A 20,055-nucleotide genomic window follows, 5' to 3' on the forward strand; every position below is an offset into this window, starting at 1 on the left:
TCAGGTGGTTTATGCGCATTTCTTGTTCCCTCAGTTTAAGCGGCGTCGTATCATCTACTGCGCAAATTGCTCGATGTAAAGTAGATGTCTCAGCCTGTACCTGAAAATAAGTTCTTAAATTAGCAATTTGTTTATCCAATTGCTCACCTATATCCATAAGTCCTCTTCCCCCTTGATACCGCGGTAATGTTGGATGATGTTTTTGCGCCTTTGTGAGGAGTGTTCTTACTTTCCGCTGAAGACCCTCTATATCCGTTTTTGACCACTTTATAATACCAAATGAGTAGCTCAGCGCGGAACAGGCGTACGTATTTAATGCCTTAAACAAATTTTTACTGTTAAGATATGACCGATTTAGTTGTCTTACTCTTCGCACGAACTCCGAAGTTAGTTCGGTTTTCATTTGTTTATGGTCAATTTTCCGCGCTTGTTTTACTCCGAGATATTTGTACATATCATTTTCACCCATTGCCTCGATGTTTTGGCCATCTTGCATATCGAAACCTCCGGGCTGAACCTTTCCTCTGACTATGTTTAGTATACGGCACTTGTCTAGTCCAAAATTCATACTGATATTATTTGAGAAATTTTCTACAGTTTTTAGCATCTCATCTAGGTGGTTTCGAGTGGAAGCCATTAATTTTAAATCATCCATATACAACAGATGATTAAGCTTCGCTACAACAGTGTTGTTATTTTTGATGCTAAAACCTGAGTCAGTAGAGTTCAGCAGCTGAGATAGTGGGTTCATTGCTAGGCAAAACCAAAGTGGACTTAACGAGTCCCCCTGGAAAAGCCCCCGGTTAATAGGGATATCTTCAGTTTCGATATTAATTTCACCCGGTATTTGAAGGTGAATTTTAGTCTTCCACTCTGCCATTATATGCTTCAAAAAGGTCACAAGATTATCATCGACTTTATATATTTTCAATATATCTATAAGCCATTCATGCGGCACTGAATCAAAAGCCTTCTTGTAGTCAATGAAGGCAGTAAAAAGGTTTCTTTTTTTGTTGTATGCCTGGTTAGAAATGACTGAGTCGATAATAAGTTGTTCCTTGCAGCCCATGGACCCCTTAGCGCATCCTTTCTGTTGAGGCTCTATGATATTGTTCAGAGCACAATGTTGGTAGATACGCCGGGCCACACAGGATGTGACCAATTTGTACAAAGTTGGAAGACAAGTAATTGGGCGGTACTTTGCTGGATCTTGGGTGTTACTTTGATCCTTCGGTATTAGATAAGTGGTTCCCTGAGTAAGAAATGATGGTATTTCCTGTGAATTAGAAATAATATTATTAATAAATGCTGTTAAAAGCTCATTAACACTCCAAAACTTCTTTAGCCAGAAGTTTTGAACTCCGTCTGGTCCAGGAGATTTCCAGTTATGAAGCTCTTTGATAATTTTCGAGACTTCTTCAGTGGTGAAAGGTTCATAAGGAATATTACTGTAGTGTTGACAGTTGTTCGTCGTTTGTTCAATCCATCCAGCATTGTTGTTATGAGTAGCTGGCGTCGAAAGTTGGTTTCCCCAAAACATGAATTTCTTCTTGGCTTGGGTAGGATTTATTTACATTTTCTACGGTGGAATTAAGTTTTCTATAGAAAGCCTTCTCTGCATTCTCAAAAAGTATATTGTCGCATTTACGGTTGTTACTAACTTTGTATCTCCTTAGGCGACCTGAATAAACGGAGAGTTTTTGTTTTAATGTGTCCAGGCAGTGTTGAGCTGTGTTGTTCTCTGGATCATGTTGTGAGTGTCTTGGAGTGTTCAGAATTATTTCTTCAGTTCTTTTAATTACTTTTCGACTTCTTACTCCTCGGATGTATTCTGTAATTTGTCCAATATCCCTGCGCAATAATTCAATTTTACTCAGCAGTCTTTTTTCCCAGGGTGCAATTCTGTTTTCAGTCCTTCCGATATTAGTTCCCCGCCGTGTTCTGATCTTAATGCCCATAACATTAGCAATTGCTGTTGCTGCACAATAAATCAGCATATGCAAATATTCTAATGTATGGGCTTCCACGATATAATTGGGTAGGACTTCAGTGTTCATAATTTGTAACAGCGCACCTAGTTTCTTACAAGAGTTTATTTTTGGTAGCGGTGGTCTGCTAAGTGGGTTTGTGCCATTAAACTCTTGTACGGCACGTGCCATTTCTCTTACCAGGCTATCGTGCAACTCGTTGTTGTCCTGCTGCGTGTTAACAGGTTGAGTTTCTTGTATGATGGGCTCAGGAATCTGTTCATTTGGGATTTGATTATGGACTTGATCCACAACTAGCTCTTGGTTATAAATCTCCCGTTCGACTTCGCTTCTGATAGTATCGCGTCTAGCCTCTGGGATAAGATTATTTCTTATAATTACCCGGTATTGATCTGCTATTCGCTGTTCAGATACTTGAATCTCTGGGTACTCCCTGCAAAATTCGGCATACAGTTGTTGTCGATAGCCGATCGTTTCTCGACCGAGGTTCGTCACCTTGTAATAGAAACGCAAAATGTTTTCATTAATAGACACAGTCCATTTCATGCGCTGCCTCGGTCGTCCCGCTTGAGTGAGCGCCGGCTGATGTTCCAGCGCAGCACCTTCAGCGGGTGGAGCTCGTGTTGTTGTTTGGCTCATTTGTGGTTCTTCTTGTTGTTGGGCTGTAGCTGATTGTATGACAGGGGCCCGCCTCCTCAACACCCTGCCACCGACGTCCCGCATGCTGTCACGTCCAGCGCCGGCTCCAGACGTGCCCTGGCGATCCTCAGGCAGCGACCCTAAACATAAATTAGTAAACTCCATTTTCATGGGTGTGCATTTTATACCTACTGCCAGGTGTCAGTTTTTGTTCCACGGCAGGTATGCCTGCTACCCTCTGGGTATCGGTTCTAAGAATACCCAGAGAGTATCCCCCATTCGCAGGGGGCCGCGCCTGATAGAAGAACTGACAAAAAACTCCCACAGGTTATTATTATTATTCCAGATTTAGCCATACGGCTCACACTCCCTCTAAGGGGAAAATTCACTCATCCCAGATACCTACGGTATCAAAAGGATTGAGCTCTGGTGGGACTCTTTCCGTGTTATCGAGCCCTAGGTGACTTGGTATGTTGGAGTATCTCCCAAAAATTTTCGTACACATCTGGACGTCGCGAGGAGTACAGCTTTCTGTATGGCCTTATAGAGATGTTCATTTAGACCCAGCTGTTTTATGTTCTCTAGCAGGTTCTTGGGAATAACACCAGTAGTAGACAGAATAATAGGTACTGTCTGGGTACTTTCCATTCTCCATTGTCTCCTGATTTGTATTTCTAGATCTCTGTACTTGGCGATCTTTTCGTTGTATTTAACACGTAAATTATTGGTGTTGGGTATCGCCACATCAATTAGTGTTGTTTTCCTAGTAAGTTTATTAACTAGTATGAGATCCGGTCTATTATGCGCCACTGGTTGGTCTGTGAGCACAGTGCGGTCCCAGTATAGCTTGTAGTTGTCATTTTCAAGCATTCTATCAGGGACGTATTGGTAATAAGGAAGATGGTCGGTTTGGAGAAGTCCCAGTTTGTCAGCTAGTTCTTGGTGGATAATCTTTCCTACTGAGTCATGACGTTCTTTATAATCAGTGCCGACAAATGCCTGGCAGCCACCGGTAAGATGTTGGATGGTTTCTTGGGCTTGGCATCCATATCGGCATTTGTCATTTTGGACTTGAGGATCTTTAACAATATATTTCAGGTAATTTTTAGTTGGAATAACCTGATCCTGAATGGCAAGTAGGAAACCCTCAGTCTCGGGAAACATCTTTTCTGATGTCAACCAATAGTTCGACGCTGTATTGTCGACATATTCTTGGCTGATCTCATTAAGATGTCGCCCATGCAGAGGTTTACTCATCCAGGCGCGCATTTTGTCTTGCTTAGTCAGGTGGTTTATGCGCATTTCTTGTTCCCTCAGTTTAAGCGGCGTCGTATCATCTACTGCGCAAATTGCTCGATGTAAAGTAGATGTCTCAGCCTGTACCTGAAAATAAGTTCTTAAATTAGCAATTTGTTTATCCAATTGCTCACCTATATCCATAAGTCCTCTTCCCCCTTGATACCGCGGTAATGTTGTTCTCTCTACTGCACTACGTGGATGATGTTTTTGCGCCTTTGTGAGAAGTGTTCTTACTTTCCGTTGAAGACCCTCTATATCCGTTTTTGACCACTTTATAATACCAAATGAGTAGCTCAGCGCGGAACAGGCGTACGTATTTAATGCCTTAAACAAATTTTTACTGTTAAGTTACTGTTTACTGTTATTATTATTATTATTATTATTATTATTATTATTATTATTATTATTATACATAAGCGAGGGCAGAGGAACTAAGTCCCTATTATGCCCAAAAACAAAGAAATTTCATTAATAACCTACTAGTAAAAAACAAAAATTAAAAATAAAAAAAATAAAATTACAATTTTTGGTTTAAAAGAAAAACAATATTTTAACTATAATGTAAAACGGTCAAGTCTGTTTTTGAACGAGTTGGTAGAGGGAGCAGAGACAATGTTATCGTTAAGGTTATTCCAGCACTCAAAAACTCTATTTGGTAAAAAGTTCTGCCTTGATCTTGTAGAAAAATTTTCGTTCTTCAGTTTGAACTGATGACCTCTGAGGCGTTCATCTTGATTAATGATAAACATTTCATCGAGATTTCCAAAATTGAATTTTAATATTTTAAAAGTTGTAATTAAGTCTCCACGTTGTCGGCGAAGTTCAAAAGAAGTTAGGTTAGCCATACTAAGTCTTTCTGCATAAGAAGGTCTTCTCGGTCCCAAAGAAATTCGGGTGGCTTTTCTTTGGACGTTTTCCAACATAGTCTTGTCTCGAACCAGATCAGGATACCACGTTGGTCCAGCGTATTCAAGTATGGGTCTTACGTACAGAGTGTAGAGTTTACAGAATGATTGCATTGAAACTCTCAAAAACAACTCCGAATAAGATACAGTCTGGAGTTCGCACGTTTACAAATAGAGGTAATATGGTCGGACCAAGTTAGGCTGCTGTTTATGATCACACCAAGATCGTTATACGAAAACACAGAATCTAATGGCTGCCCGTTAACAAAGTACGGCACAAGTGGGTTATTTTTACCAATTCGAAGCACTACACATTTTTCAGCGTTTAAGGATAGTAACCACTGAGAACACCAAGTTAAAATAGAGTCCAAGTCCATTTGGAGGGTTAGCTGGTTTGTGATTGGATTGGCATATATTTTTGTGTCATCAGCGTATAAAGATATTTTACTTGAGACATAATAAGGAACATCGCTGGTGTAAACCGTAAACAGCAGAGGTCCAAGGACGGAACCCTGAGGCACTCCACTTTCCACTAACCTGTCCTGTGAGAAAGATTCGCCAACTCTAACTTTGTAATATCGATCTGTCAGAAAATCATCTATCCAACGAAGTAAAGTACCGCGAACTCCGAAATGTTCTAGCTTATGTAGAAGTCTGCGCTTAGGTACACGGTCAAAGGCTTTAGAGAAATCTAGATAAACAACGTCGACTGGCTGCGAACTGTTAAGTGATGACGTCCAGTCGTTAACACAATGTAAGAGATTGGTTAGAGTAGAGCGACCAGAGACAAATCCATGTTGTTGTGTTGGAATAACATGTTCCTGGACAAGGAATTTGGTCATCTCCTAAGAAGATAATGGCTTCCATAACTTTGGCAACTACTGGCAGCAAGCTAATCGGACGATAATTGTTGGGGTCGAGTTTGTTGCCTTTTTTAAAAATAGGGGTAACGGAAGCTAATTTCCAACTAGGGGGTAAGGAGTTCTGGATGAAAGAAGTTTGCATAATTAACGTTAAGGGTATTGCAAGCGTGTCTGCGCACCTTTTTAACAGTTTTGGTTAAACCATCTAAACCGGGTGAAGCGGCTGTGCGAAGTTTCATTAAGTGTTGTTTGACATGATCCACTGTGAATTCAACTTGCTGTAAGGATGCGCCGACACGATTACAGTTAATAGCAGGTAGATAACCATCATTCGATTCTTTAGTAAAAACCTCTGAAAATGCTAAAGAGAGAGTTTCGGAAGATTCTTTGTCAGAAGAGCATAAAGTCTGGTTGGATTTTTGAAGTAGAGGAATGGACACTTTAGACGTCATGGAGGAACGTATGTATTTGTAGACTTTTTTAATGTTACCGCTATTGATAACATTTGCTTCAAAATTTTGTCTTAGAGTTTTTAGAGATGTTTTTAAGTTATTTGAAAATCTGCGGTGGCTTTGGAAATCACTAAGAAGCCCGGTGTGTTTAAATTTTCGCCATAGATGTCGTTTGTGATTAATTTGTTTAATTGTTGTTCGATTTATCCAGGGTTTAAGGTTGTTTTTATAACTCTTACGGAAAGTGGTATTTGTAGAAATTATATTGTGGAGTTTATCGAGAAATTACATTTCCTCGGTATTCTTTGATCATTAAACCGCTCGATATATGCGTTTCAAATAAACATCCATTTAGATCGCTAAGAAGTTTTTGCCGGAAAGATAATTGTTCACTCTCGCTAAGGTTGTTGTCATGAGCGGTTGACCTTAGCGTTTGCCCAAATTTTTCTCAAAAATTTGTAATATCTTCATCCTTCGTCATTTTTTTATGGGAAAATGAGTAGCAGTTCAATTAATAAGTACAGTTAAAGTGAGTTTTGAAATGTTGCAATTGTATCCAGTTGTACCTATTCCTGTTTTGTAAGAAGCTAAGCCATAGTGTCATTTCAACCTTTATTTGTGGTCGTCATTCCAGACCATTGATGCAGTCCAGTTCTCCCAGAAATTTTAAGGTCAAGTGAGGTCCGGTTTACAAGTAAAAGTGCATTTTGGTGAAATCAGGTAACTTTTTCTGTGATTAAATCTTAAGGTAAAAATAAACATTAAAATAATAATTGCTTTTAAAATTGCATAATTTAAAGGAAGTGTAATAATTAATATATAGTTAACCTTTATGATGTTTTCATTTAAAAAGATAATTCTTCAATTTTAATAATTTATATCTGCCAAAGTTATAGCTCAGTAACATTTGTAAGTTTTGTAGAAACGGATTTTGTAAAAAGATAGGACATATGTAAGTTTTTTTTCTCTTTCATTATTTTGGTATAAATCCTTGTAATTATATATAATTGTAATTACTTTTGTATTATCTGCATGTGTAACTGTTTGTGTTGAGACAACAATAAATGTTTGATTTATTTCTCTAAATCATTTTTGTTTGTTTATTTTAGAAAAGTCCCCTAACCCCTTTTTTTGTTCTTTATTTTAGGAAAGAAGAACCTTTTTTCCTTTATCCATATATAATTGAATTGTATAATATATTAATGCGTTTGTTTCCATTTGATTATCTTGTAACACTTTATGAGTACAATAAATACTCTGACCACAGTGGCAACACAGCAAGCGTGGCAATTCGTGACTCAGATGCCATTGTTTCTCAGTGCTGTCCAACTTAGCTTGCAACTAGTGTGCATATTGTTTTGTAATCTTGGTGTTTAGAGTTATAATAAATAGTTTCCATTGCTCTTTAGTGATATTCTGACAGTCGTATACTATTTTTTGTTAATTTATCAAAAAATGCATGTTTGTTACACTAGTGGTACCAGAACATCATGGGAGAAGCCAAAGACATTTCACTAAAGAAAATAGTGAAAATAAAAACTTTATTATCGAACAAGAATCACTCCAACAGAAAAATAGCATCAATTTCTAAAGTTTTAAGGGCAACTGTGGACTTTTAAAAAAAAATCTGACGAAAATTTGGATTTTACCCCACGGCACAAACAAAAATGTGGTCGAAAAAAAAATAACAACACAACAAGATGAAAGAAAAATTTGAGATATTGTTTTGGCACACAGAAAACCTTGAAGGATTTTAACGAAAATGATGCATGAGTCTGGCAACAGTATTTCACTAATGACAGCTCATCGGCGAATAAAGGACCTGGGGTTTTCAACCTGTCGCTCTGCAGAAAAAGCCGCTATTCACACTAGCCGTGAAGAAAAAAGGCACTGAAGTCTTTTTCTAAAGGCTAAAGATCACAAAGATGGGACCATTGATAATTGGAATCAGGTAAATAACATTTCTTACCATTTTTTTTCTTTTATGTAGTTTACCGTTGATCAATTTGTCCACGATTCTAAAATAATAATAATATTCCAGGTTTATTTTTCAGACGAATCTACCGTGCAGATACGAAAGAATAGAGCTGAATTCGTGAGGAGTAGTCATGGGGAAAATATAAAGCTGATTGTATTGTAAGGACAGTAAAGCACCCCCTAAACATTATGGTGTGGTCTATCATAAACAGTCAAAGAACTGGTAGACTCTAAGAACTCAAAGAACCTTCTTGCCGAAGGAACAATACGGCGGGACCAGTACTTAAAAGAACTTCAAACAAAAATGCTTTCCCAGGTCCAGGAGTGGTTCCCGAATAAGAGTTTCCCGTAACAAAATCTGTTACAAAATTCCTTGCTGACAACCAGATAACTGCTTTGGCAACTCGCCAGAGCTGAATCCAATAGAAAATCTTTGGAAGCTCGTGAATAAGAAATTTCTAATGAAATTATAACTACAAAGTGTCAATTGATGGAGCGCTTAATAGAAGTATGACACAGGAGTGGAATAATTCCACAAAATTGCCAGAAATGCATAGAAAGTATGCCAAAAAGGTGCCAGCCAGTCATTCCTGCAAAGGATGACACTACCAAGTATTAGGCTTAAAGCATAATTTTATGTGTTTTCATGTAATTACTCGTTTCTTTTTTAATATTTGTGAACTTTATAAGATTCTAAATCACAGTAAAATAGAATTAAGCACAAAAATATATAATTTGATCACCCACTGTATATATATATATATATATATATATATATATATATATATATATATATATATATATATGTATATATATATATATATAGATATGTATATATATATAAATATATATATATATATATATATATATATGTATATATATATAAATATATATATATATATATATATATATATATATATATATATATATATATATATATATATATATATATATATATATGTAGATATATGTAGTAAAAAAATATGATGTCAGGGGTCAGAAGTGGACCAGATCATACTTTAGATTTAGTTGGTTTATATGCAAAAAGTTTATTATTTTAAAAATTTAATGACTGACTGTAGATGGCAATTGATTGGATCCCCCGTCGGGGGCATGCGAGGGGCAAAGTCACTAGTTTTAATGATAATTTTATACCATTTTACAAAAGTTTTTACTTCATTGTAAGATTCTTAAAGCGTTTCGTATTGATTAAGAATAATTATACAATATCTTACCTGTGTCATTTAAAAATTGTCGTATTCGGTCATTTTCCAAATTGTTGCTTATACTTAACAATTGCATGCCTTGTTGTCGACAAAATTGAGTAGCCTTAAAATAGTTAGTCTGAAACGTAAAATATTTATGCAGTTTTTATTTAGTACTTATTCTTACATATCCTGTACTTAAAAACAAGACCAGCCCAAAATATTTTTGGCAACTTTTCAGAGAGACAAAATCAACTCAAATAATTTTTTACTCACACCAGTAACTCAAACACACCAGTAAAAGATGACACTAAATTTTTACTATCTGTACCTAAATTTTAAAGAATTTTAAAATGTATTTTGTCCACTATTTTATATTTTATATGTGTGTTAATAATGTTGAGTGTCTATGCTTTTATAAATAATCTCAACGACTAGTAAGTTGCACTGAAGATTTGTGATATTTTATAAATATTTACATTTTTTTTCTTATTACAGTGTCTTGAAAAAGGAATAAAATCATTCCGAAAGCTAGACAAAAAGTCATAAGAGTGTTTCATTATCATCTCGGCCAATTTTCTGACTGCAACCCTAATAAACTGTGTTGTTTGTTTATATTGACAGTCACTAATATCCAGTAATTCTTATATATATATATATATATATATATATATATATATATATATATATATATACATATATATATATATATATATATATATATATATATATATATATATATATATATATATATATATATATAAATCAAGAATCACTGGGACTTGGAATCTAATTGTAGGTAGAGTTACTAGAGGATTTTATTCCATTTATAAAATTAGAGGATTACTAATTTTATTCCATTTCTAAATATCAGTATTACAATAACTGACTACGATCAATTTACCATGTTCCTGATTCTTTCTCAATTCTCTACTAATAATTCCATCTTTCCACCTTATAATATGGATAATACAGTCTGTCCCAAACCCTTCTTTCAGTGCGTCACTAATTTTGACATAATATAGGATTTTAAGAATGTCGAGAATTATTGCATGTCATTTTAGTTAAATTTGACAGTTGCAGGATCATTATCCCTCTTTTTCTAATTGAAAATAATTTAATAATTTTAATATTAGTCTTTGTTCTTTCTCGATATAACGCGGCATATTTAAAATATTTTTATGACAATAAATACAAAATTAAATTTTCACTGTAAAATGTCTGATAATACTAACCTGGAATGACAATTATTTTATCAGTTGACGTTGTGAAAGTACTGTCAAGATTGAGACCTTCTGCGTCAAATTATATTTATGCGGATCATCGATTGGATATCTATTTAGCGTATTCTAAACTCCAACCAATTATACACCCGTAAGTAGAATTAGCTTTACGATAAATAATTTTCTAAGTTCTATGTATAATACTCACAGACTCACGTTTTTTTCTGTCACTTCTAGCTTAATGTGTTAGAAAGAATTCGATCAACTATGACGCACTGAAAGAAGGGTTTGGGACGAACTATACTGTCATAATAATTGCTTATCTTAACTTAATCATTAAAAATTGTACAATGGGAATTCACTCTATAAAATATTGCTGTTACCATAACTCATAAATAAATTAAAATCAAACAATATTGTCATTTCCCTAGATATGTTAACAAAATTTAAATTTTTACTCTTATAGTTGTAAGTATTGAAATATTCACTTTGTTTACATATATAATAATTATTCTAATAAATTTACAGTTTTCTCCTGAAGAAATCACAAAATCGTGACGAAATATGGAGACATAGAACAAATAGAGTTTTATTTCCTACAGACCGATAGCTGATAGTATAAATCAATATTTAACACACTACGGTCGAAAATAATTTGAAAAATAAAAACGATGGAGTTTTATCAGAATATTCGTAACATCTATGGAATCCACATTGTAAATTTAATGAAGAAATGGTCAACATCAAACCAGCAGCTTGCACAATATACCAACAGAAGATTATTACTATACAGAAAAAGAAACATATCACCCAGACATATCCAAGACAGCAAAAAGAACATTGGAAATCTTCTAACTACCAATACAAACCGATTTTTAAAGAACAAAATTGAACACTTTATATTAAGATCAAATCGCAAAACTTTATCTTTGGAGATTAAGGTAACATGCAATAAAATTTCATATTTAAGTCGTACCATAACAAACATAAAAATTGAACTAAAAAATCTTGTTCCTATTGCAATTTTCAATGAATACTCTAATCGATTAAAATCCAGTTTTGAATCGACTTTTAAAAAAACTAAACAACGAAACATTAACAAATCTAATGAGTTAATAAACAATTTAAACACAAATATATTTTTCCTAAACAACTCAAAATGGTTTAAACATATTTCGACAGTTGACATACCACCAGATATCTCAGACCTGTTATCACTCTGTCCAAAATTTTGCCATGTAATAACAATGATATAAATATAAAACATTTTTCAGCTGACCCAGCATCGAGAACATCATCGAAGATATACCCAGCACATCTAAAGATTTACTAAGAGCAAAGGTAACCAATACAGGGTGAGTCATGAGGAACTTTACATACTTCTACCATATGTAGAGTCCCTCAGAGAGCATATCATGTGGCCACTAAAAAATGTCAACTCCTCTTCTTTATTAATTAACAGGGTGATTTGTGTACTTGACCATTTATTTCATTTTACTGTAGTGTTTATACGGCTCATTTGATTTTTTAAATTTTTGCATGATACAGTACACTACTATCAAGCATTCGACTAGTATTAGCTAAACTAAAAAATTCCAGGACTGGCTTTGGAAAAATTAATTTAGGGATTCGTATTAAATATTACACCCTGTATATATATTTTTTTAAAATGCAATAAGTGATTTTCAATTTACATAAATAGCCAATGAAAACGACATATGCGACAATGTTGTCGCACTTTTATTAAATTTTTAGTGAACGATCAAATCTTACCAAAAATAGAACAACCATAATGAAGTATCAAATTATAAGGTAATTAATTTAAACAAATGTTATAAATTTCAAACATTTTAATTGAAATGATAAACTGAGTCACTGCACAACAAAAAACAGTAACTACTAACAATAACGAAGAACAATTTAAAAAAAAAACTAAAAATATGTACATAGATATGATAAACCCATAAATTAGAACTGGAAAAGATACAATAATGGTAACAAAATAAAAATAATTCAAAATAGATTTTCGAAATGGAACCCTGCAGCCTGTACACATTTTTGTTGCCGAATTGTTAATTGACGTATTGAATTACGGATACTCTGGGGATCGTTTCTAATAGTATTACAACAATGTATAATTCTGTCAATTAATTGTTGTCGGTTATTAATATTCACTGCGTAAACTAGTTGCTTCAATCGTCCCAAATATGGTAATCAACGGGATTGAAATCAGGGGCTCTTGAAGGCCACGAAATGGGACCTGCACGTCCTATCCACCTGTTGCCATAAACATTATTGAGATGTTGTCTCACTGCCAGTAAAAAGTGTGGGGGTGCCCCATCATGCTGAAAATACATCCCTCGGATAGCAACGTTCGCGTTGGCAAGCAAATTCGGCAAAATATTTTGTAGAAAGTTCAAATAGACCTGCCCTGTTAAAGGACCATCAAAAAAGTGAGTACCTACTAATTGGTTATTTATGACACCAACTCACACGTTAACCGAAAACCTTAACTGAGAACGACGTTCTCGAATAGCGTGGGGATTTTCTTCTGCCCACACATGGGAATTTCGTGAATTATTTATCTCGTCTCTGGTAAATTGGGCTTCATCTGTAAATAGTGTCCTGTATAGCGTCGGTCGATTATTGTTAATCCTTCTACAAAATTCCAACCTATCGATCTCATCTCCAGCATGTAGTCGCTGAACCATTTGAATGTGATATGGGTATAGATTATTTTTTTGTAAGACTCTACTTACTTTTAATTGAGTAACATTGAGTTCTCGACTTACTTGTCTAGTGCTTATTGTAGGGTTCATAGTAACGGAGTCCATAATGTCATCTTCCTGCGCTTCATCTACATGTCGCTCTGTTGTTCCACTAGGAAAAGTGCCATTTTCTCGCAAATAATTAAAAACTGACCCAAATGTTGGATGACTGGGAGTTCGACGATTAGGAAATCTCCTGCGATATTCTCTACTAGCAACCGTACCATTCCCATTACAGAATCCATAAACAAATATTATGTCTGCATATTCTGTGGTCGAAAACTGATGTGGCATTTTGAACGGAAGTAACAAAAGCTCTACCAAAACTAACACAATGTACTTAACGTAGATATGACAGAAGAAATATGTATTCTGGTACACATAAATAACAATTGATAATGACAATAATGACAATGGGTATAAAATATCAAGAAACGTCAAACGGTCAACGCCAACCTTCATTTTAAACTTTTTTAGATTTATTTTTATTTAGTACAGTTGATGCAATGTATTATTATTTGACATAAAATTTTAGTCATTTACAATCAACAAAAACTAACACATACAAGAGGTTTGACTTTTTAATCAATTTAATTTATTATTTATCGAAAATAATGCCCCAATACGATCTATGAGTAAAAATTTAAAATTGAAAAACAATTGATTCTATCGTAGAGATAATACAAAGTGACAGTAAAGATGTTAATTTTCTACGTATTAGATTATGTTGTAGGAACTCATTTTAATTAAAATCTTTGAAATTTATAACATTTGTTTAAATCAATACCTTATAATTTGATACTTCATTATGGTTGTTCTATTTTTGGTAAGATTTGATCGTTCACTAAAAATTTAATAAAAGTGCGACAACATTGTCGCATATGTCGTTTTCATTGGCTATTTATGTAGTTTGAAAATCACTTATTGCATTTAAAAAAAAATTATACAGGGTGTAATATTTAATACTAATCCCTAAACTGGAATTTTTTAGTTTAGCTAATACCAGTCGAATGCTGATAGTAGTGTACTGTATCATGCAAAAATTAAAAAAATCAAATGAGCCGTATAAACACTACAGTAAAATGAAATAAATGCTCAATTACACAAATCACCCTGTTAATTAATAAAGAAGAGGAGTTGACATTTTTTAGTGGCCACATGATATGCTCCCTGAGGGACTCTACATATGGTAGAAGTATGTAAAGTTCCTCATGACTCACCCTATATAACAATTTTATTCAAAATCCTAACACCGTAAAATTCTCTCATCTTAAAACAACATTTTATAAAACAAAAAAATTTCTCAAGGATCTTATACATTCTACCAGCAGACAAAGGAGGATGTACCGTTGTAATGGACAAATTAGACTATATTCAAAAAGTAGATACTCTTCTACAAGATAATACAACATACACCCAAATTAACAATGATCCGACTACCTCCATCCAGACTACATATAATAAATTAATAAAAACTTTAAAAAACGAAAATAAGCTTACAGAACAACAAGGTAAAGAACTAAAAATTTACAATTCTGACATACCCAAATTATATGGCCCACCAAAAATACATAAAGCGAATGTACCATTACGTCCAATTGTTAGTACTATAAACTCCACAACTTACAACCTCTCCAAATTCTTGGGAAATGAACTTACACATTACACTTAGACTTAGACATTTGACATTTAAAAATGAGCCAAGTTTCACTACAAAAGATACATTTTCTTTTGTTAATGCTGTAAATGGGATTCAGTTACCAGATAACTATGTTTTAATCCCATTAGATGTAGTGTCATTGTTTACTAACATCCCAATAAAGTTAATCATAGAAATCATTTAAGAAAATGGTCTAAAATAGAAAAAATCACAACCCTATCAAGAAAAGACTTTCTGTCATGAATAACATTCTTATTTGACAGTACATATTTTTGTTTTTGTGATAAATTCTATAAACAAATATTTGGAATACCAATGGGCAGTTATATTAGCCCCATTTTAGCAACAATTATCCCAACCATTTATTAGACCTTGGAGTCTCAAAATTGCCGTTTTCACTAGTATTTATTTATAAATTTGTTGATGACATAAATATGACATAAGCAGTGTACCATTCAACCATATTCAGACAGTACAAACGATCTTTAATTCACTCCATCAACATATTCAATTCACTGTCGAGTCATAAGAACAAATGACAACAGAATTATATTAGATTGGTATCAAAAAGATACTGCATCCGGCAGATTTATAAATTATTATTCTAATCATCCTAGAAATCAAAAATTTAACACAATTGTGTCTATTAAAAATCGTGTAACAACAATCTGTGATCGGAGCTTCCTAGATGTCAATTTAAAGAAACTTTTTGAAATGTTTTTAAACAATGGCTACCCAAAACATGTACTAAAAAAAACGTATTTATAACACTCACTTTACAATAGAGCTTTAATAAATAATCCACAACCAGTTTCATACAAAAAATACCTTACATAAAAAATTTAACAGACCAAATTGTCCCACTTGTCAAAACATTTCCGAACATTAAATTAATTAAATAAAATCCACTTCTAAATTCAAGGTTATTTTAAAAAATAAAAGTTAAAACTCCAAATTCACTGAGTAATATAATTTACAGGATAAATTGCAGTCAATGTCAAGGTTGTTATATTGGTCAAAGTCAACAGTAGCTTAAACAACGTGTCACTCAACACAAAAGCGACTGTAACATACGAAAAAACTCTTGTGCCTTAGTGGACCACCACTTGAAGACAGGACATAACTTTGACTTTAATAATGTAAAAATCTTGGAACAAATTGATAATTATAACAATCAACTTTTCCTTGAAATGGTACACATTAATAAAACCAACAAGACACACTAAAGACAGACACCAACAATTTAAGTAATATCTTAATATCTACTGCTACATACTAAACAATACCCATAAAAATAAACTCAGTAATCCTCTAGTATGTAACTCTACCTACAATTTTATTCTATTTCTAAATATCAGTATTACAATAACTGACTACCATCAATTACATTTTATAGATCAATTTACCATGTTCCTGATTCTTTCTTAATTCTCTACTATTAATTCCATCTTTCCATCTTATAATATGGATAATACTGTCATAATAATTGTTTATTTTAACTTATTCACTAAAAATTGTACAATGGGAATTCACTCTACAAAATATTGCTGCTACCTAACTCCTAAATAAATTAAAATCAAACAAAAACGCCATTTCCCTACATATGTTAACAAAATTTAAATTTTTACTGTTATAGTTGTAAGTAATATAATAATTATTCTATTAAATTTACAGTTTTCTCCTGAAGAAGTCACAAAATCGTGACGAAATATTGAGACATATAACAAATAGAGTTTTATTTCCTACATACCTATTGCTGATAGTATAAATACACACAACGCAAAAGTCTAAGGATATTTTAATAATTTGACAATACCAATGACAGAAATTTCATGACCATATAAATTTGCTTCTACTATAATTGTTGATAAAGACACTCACTTCTTATCAAAAAAAAAATTGTAAAACTGATAGCAATACGTGTTGTAGAATGTTTTTTATAAGGGACAAAAAAATCGACATTTTTATGTTTTGTTTGTTTTTAATTTTAGTCACTTTATACCATTCTTGCTTAATAGGTGAGTTAAAGATATTGTCTTTTTACCATGCAACGACAACATTTAACGTTGGATGAGATGAATAGAGCCGTGAGACTCCTTCAAGCTGGTATGCGACAAACTCAAGTTGCTGACCAGCTGGGTGTCTCCCAAAGCGTCGTAAGTCGTTTGTGGCGTCGGTTTAGAGACACTGGGAGTCCAGCCGATCAACATCCAGAAAGTGGTCGCTCTATAACCGTCGCTTAAGACCGATATTTAATTTTAAATGCCAGAAGGCAACCAACAATTACAGCACCTGAAATGGTTAATGAATTACAGCTTGCACATAATGTAACAATTAGCAGTAGTACTGTGAGGAATCGTCTCCATGAAGCCAATCTTCTTAGTCGGCGACCACTGAGATGTCCACCTTTATCTAAAGGTAATCGCGCTGCAAAATTAACCTGATTTCAAGAGTTTCAGAATTGGACTGACAATGACTGGGCCACAGTTTTGTTTAGTGACGAGTCTAGATATGGATTTCATCCAGATTATCGTCGGACAAGAGTTTGGAGACGACTCGGAAATGGAGAACAATTACGACATCTTCAAGAAGTGTATACATACAGAGGTGGTACAATAATGGTATGGGGCGGAATCATGGTTGACGATAGAACTGACCTCATTTTCTCACGTGGCTTTCTCACAAGTCAGCAATATTTGGACACTATTCTTGAACCTGTTGTGCGCCCGTATGCTGCTGCTGTTGGAGAAAATTTTTACTTTATGCATGATAACGCTCGGCCACATGTTGCGCATATTGTAACAAACTGGTTGGATAACGAGAGTATTGATGTATTGCTGTGGCCAGCACAATCACTGGACTTGAATGCCATTGAGCATGTATGGGACAGGCTCCAACGAAGAATTACTCCACATTATGGTCAATATCTACAATGAATTTCAATTAAAAGAGTTCTGATAGAACAATGGACACAACTACCTAAAGCAGACATTAACAATGTGATTCAAAGCATGAACAGTAGATGTAGAGCTGTGATAAACCAACGTGGTGGCCATACTTTATTTTAAGTTTATATTTCGTATTTTTAACACTTTATGATGGTATGTGAAAGATGGGTGATTTGCAATATATTTTTTTTTGCTCCAATTTTCTGTTTTTTGCAATTTATGGTTTTTGACATATTAAACAACAATTTAAACTACAAATTTAGCATTTCTTTTTTTTTTCAGTTGATTACAAATAAACAAAGTACGTCTATTTATAAAAATATCCCTAGACTTTTGCGTTGTGTGTGTATATATAAATATATATATATATATATATATATATATATATATATATATATATATATATATATATATAATATATATATATAATATATATATATATATAATATATATATATATATATATATATATATATATATATATATATATATATATATATATATATATCTATCGTAAGGATGACATGGCTTTCTTAAGGCTAGTCAACATAAGTTGAACAAGTGTATTTCCTGGTTTTGTGTATTATTTTTCTCAATAATTGGATTTTAATAGCATTTAATTTACTTTTATATTTCCTTTGTAATAACTCCGCTTTCAGTTGCATATGTAATTATTGGTATGTTAATCGTATTATATACTAGTAATTTAGTTTAGAAATTTATTTCCTTGTTTTCGTATATTGTTTTATCTAGGGTATAGATTTTGTTGGCTTTTTTTGTTTATCAGCTGTCTCAAAATCATGTTTTCCATAATTTAAAAACATGCTTCATAAGTATTCAAATGTTGAGACCTCCTCTAGTTTTTTCCTTTTTATGTTATTGTCTTTGCATTTTTACCATTAAAGCCATTATCTTGCTTTTCTTGATATTTACGCTATCAGTCCTAAGATTTTAGCAGTCATCCATGTTGTTTTCGTTTACCAATATTTTGCATGATGGTATTGATCTACTTTCAGTTGTCTTCGATAATGTTATATTTTTGTTCCGTTCTTTGTGTTCTGTTCAATTCATCTTTTATGCTACACAGTTTGAAAGCCTAGAAAAAACTTCTGACATACCATGTCCCAATTTTTAGTTTCTTCCCGGAGATTCTTCGTACCATTTGTCCATTGATGGACTACTGGAGGCTAATGACCGTTGTTTCAAGTGTATTGGCCGTAATAAATACATTTTCATATTACAACTATTATGAAAAATGCACTTATGAATAACCTTAAATCAGGTTGATGCCCTTTGGTTTTAAGCATAATTGCATCAATGCCTACTGAATAAAATAGTACGAAATATTGTTCCGTTATGAGATACACGTCAATACGCAAGCAAAATGAATACGAGAAATTTAAATGATCAAAAACAAACTATTTAGAAGTATTTTCTGCTTACCTTGAAAACAATTCCTTTGTAATATGACTTTCCCCCATACAACAACCAGTTTGACCCTCTTCGGATAGGTTGTAACACTGGTGAAACAAACTCCTTGTCACCTTGTAAGCTTACTTTAAAAATGCTACAAATAACTATTACAAATATTAGTTTGAAATACATTTTAAATTAATTCCAACCCGAACAGATTATATGCGCGAGTAGCTGATTGCGAGTTTTAACTTATGTTTATACTTCAGAGCTGTTTCGTTGATTTGTTTTCGCTGATAGTGTTTATAAAATTCCAACATAAAAACATGATACGAGATTACGATTAATAACGTTACTCTTTGGAAAAACCAGTTTGGATAATTTAAATATTAAATTAATTGCTGTTATTAATTCTGTTAATCATAAGAAAATATACAAATCAACACAGCATTGTTACCGAGACAAACCAACAGAAGTAAATTACTAATTTAAACAAAAATATCAATTGATATAAATTAAACTCAGCTAGACATATATTCATATATTAGTTCAGGTAACTAAGCAAAGAAAGTATCATGTTTGTGACACTGACCCCGCCAGGTAAACGACAGTTGTTTTGAATAGTATGGACCTTTATAACAAGAACCGATTATGTTTCTCCCAGTCGATTTTTTGGACTTAATTAGTTATTAACAAATTAAGGTCAAAAAACAGTA

At 33.3% G+C, this 20,055-nt stretch overlaps 1 protein-coding gene across 1 annotated transcript in view; it reads right to left on the reverse strand.

Annotated features, from left to right (window-relative positions):
* Positions 1–19,812, reverse strand: part of LOC140447597 (C-type lectin mosGCTL-7-like) — a 41,510-nt gene extending 21,698 nt beyond the window's left edge. The window contains exons 1-2 of the mRNA XM_072540345.1: positions 19,370–19,812; positions 9,359–9,467 (exon numbers count right to left, since the gene is read on the reverse strand). Of these exons, the coding sequence (XP_072396446.1) occupies positions 9,359–9,467; positions 19,370–19,531 (271 nt within the window). The 5' untranslated portion in view covers positions 19,532–19,812. The remainder of the gene's footprint in view (positions 1–9,358; positions 9,468–19,369) is intronic.
* Between the last annotated feature and the right edge of the window lie 243 nt (positions 19,813–20,055).

The sequence above is a fragment of the Diabrotica undecimpunctata genome, chromosome 8 (assembly GCF_040954645.1).
Source record: "Diabrotica undecimpunctata isolate CICGRU chromosome 8, icDiaUnde3, whole genome shotgun sequence".
Classification (NCBI taxonomy): domain Eukaryota; kingdom Metazoa; phylum Arthropoda; class Insecta; order Coleoptera; family Chrysomelidae; genus Diabrotica; species Diabrotica undecimpunctata.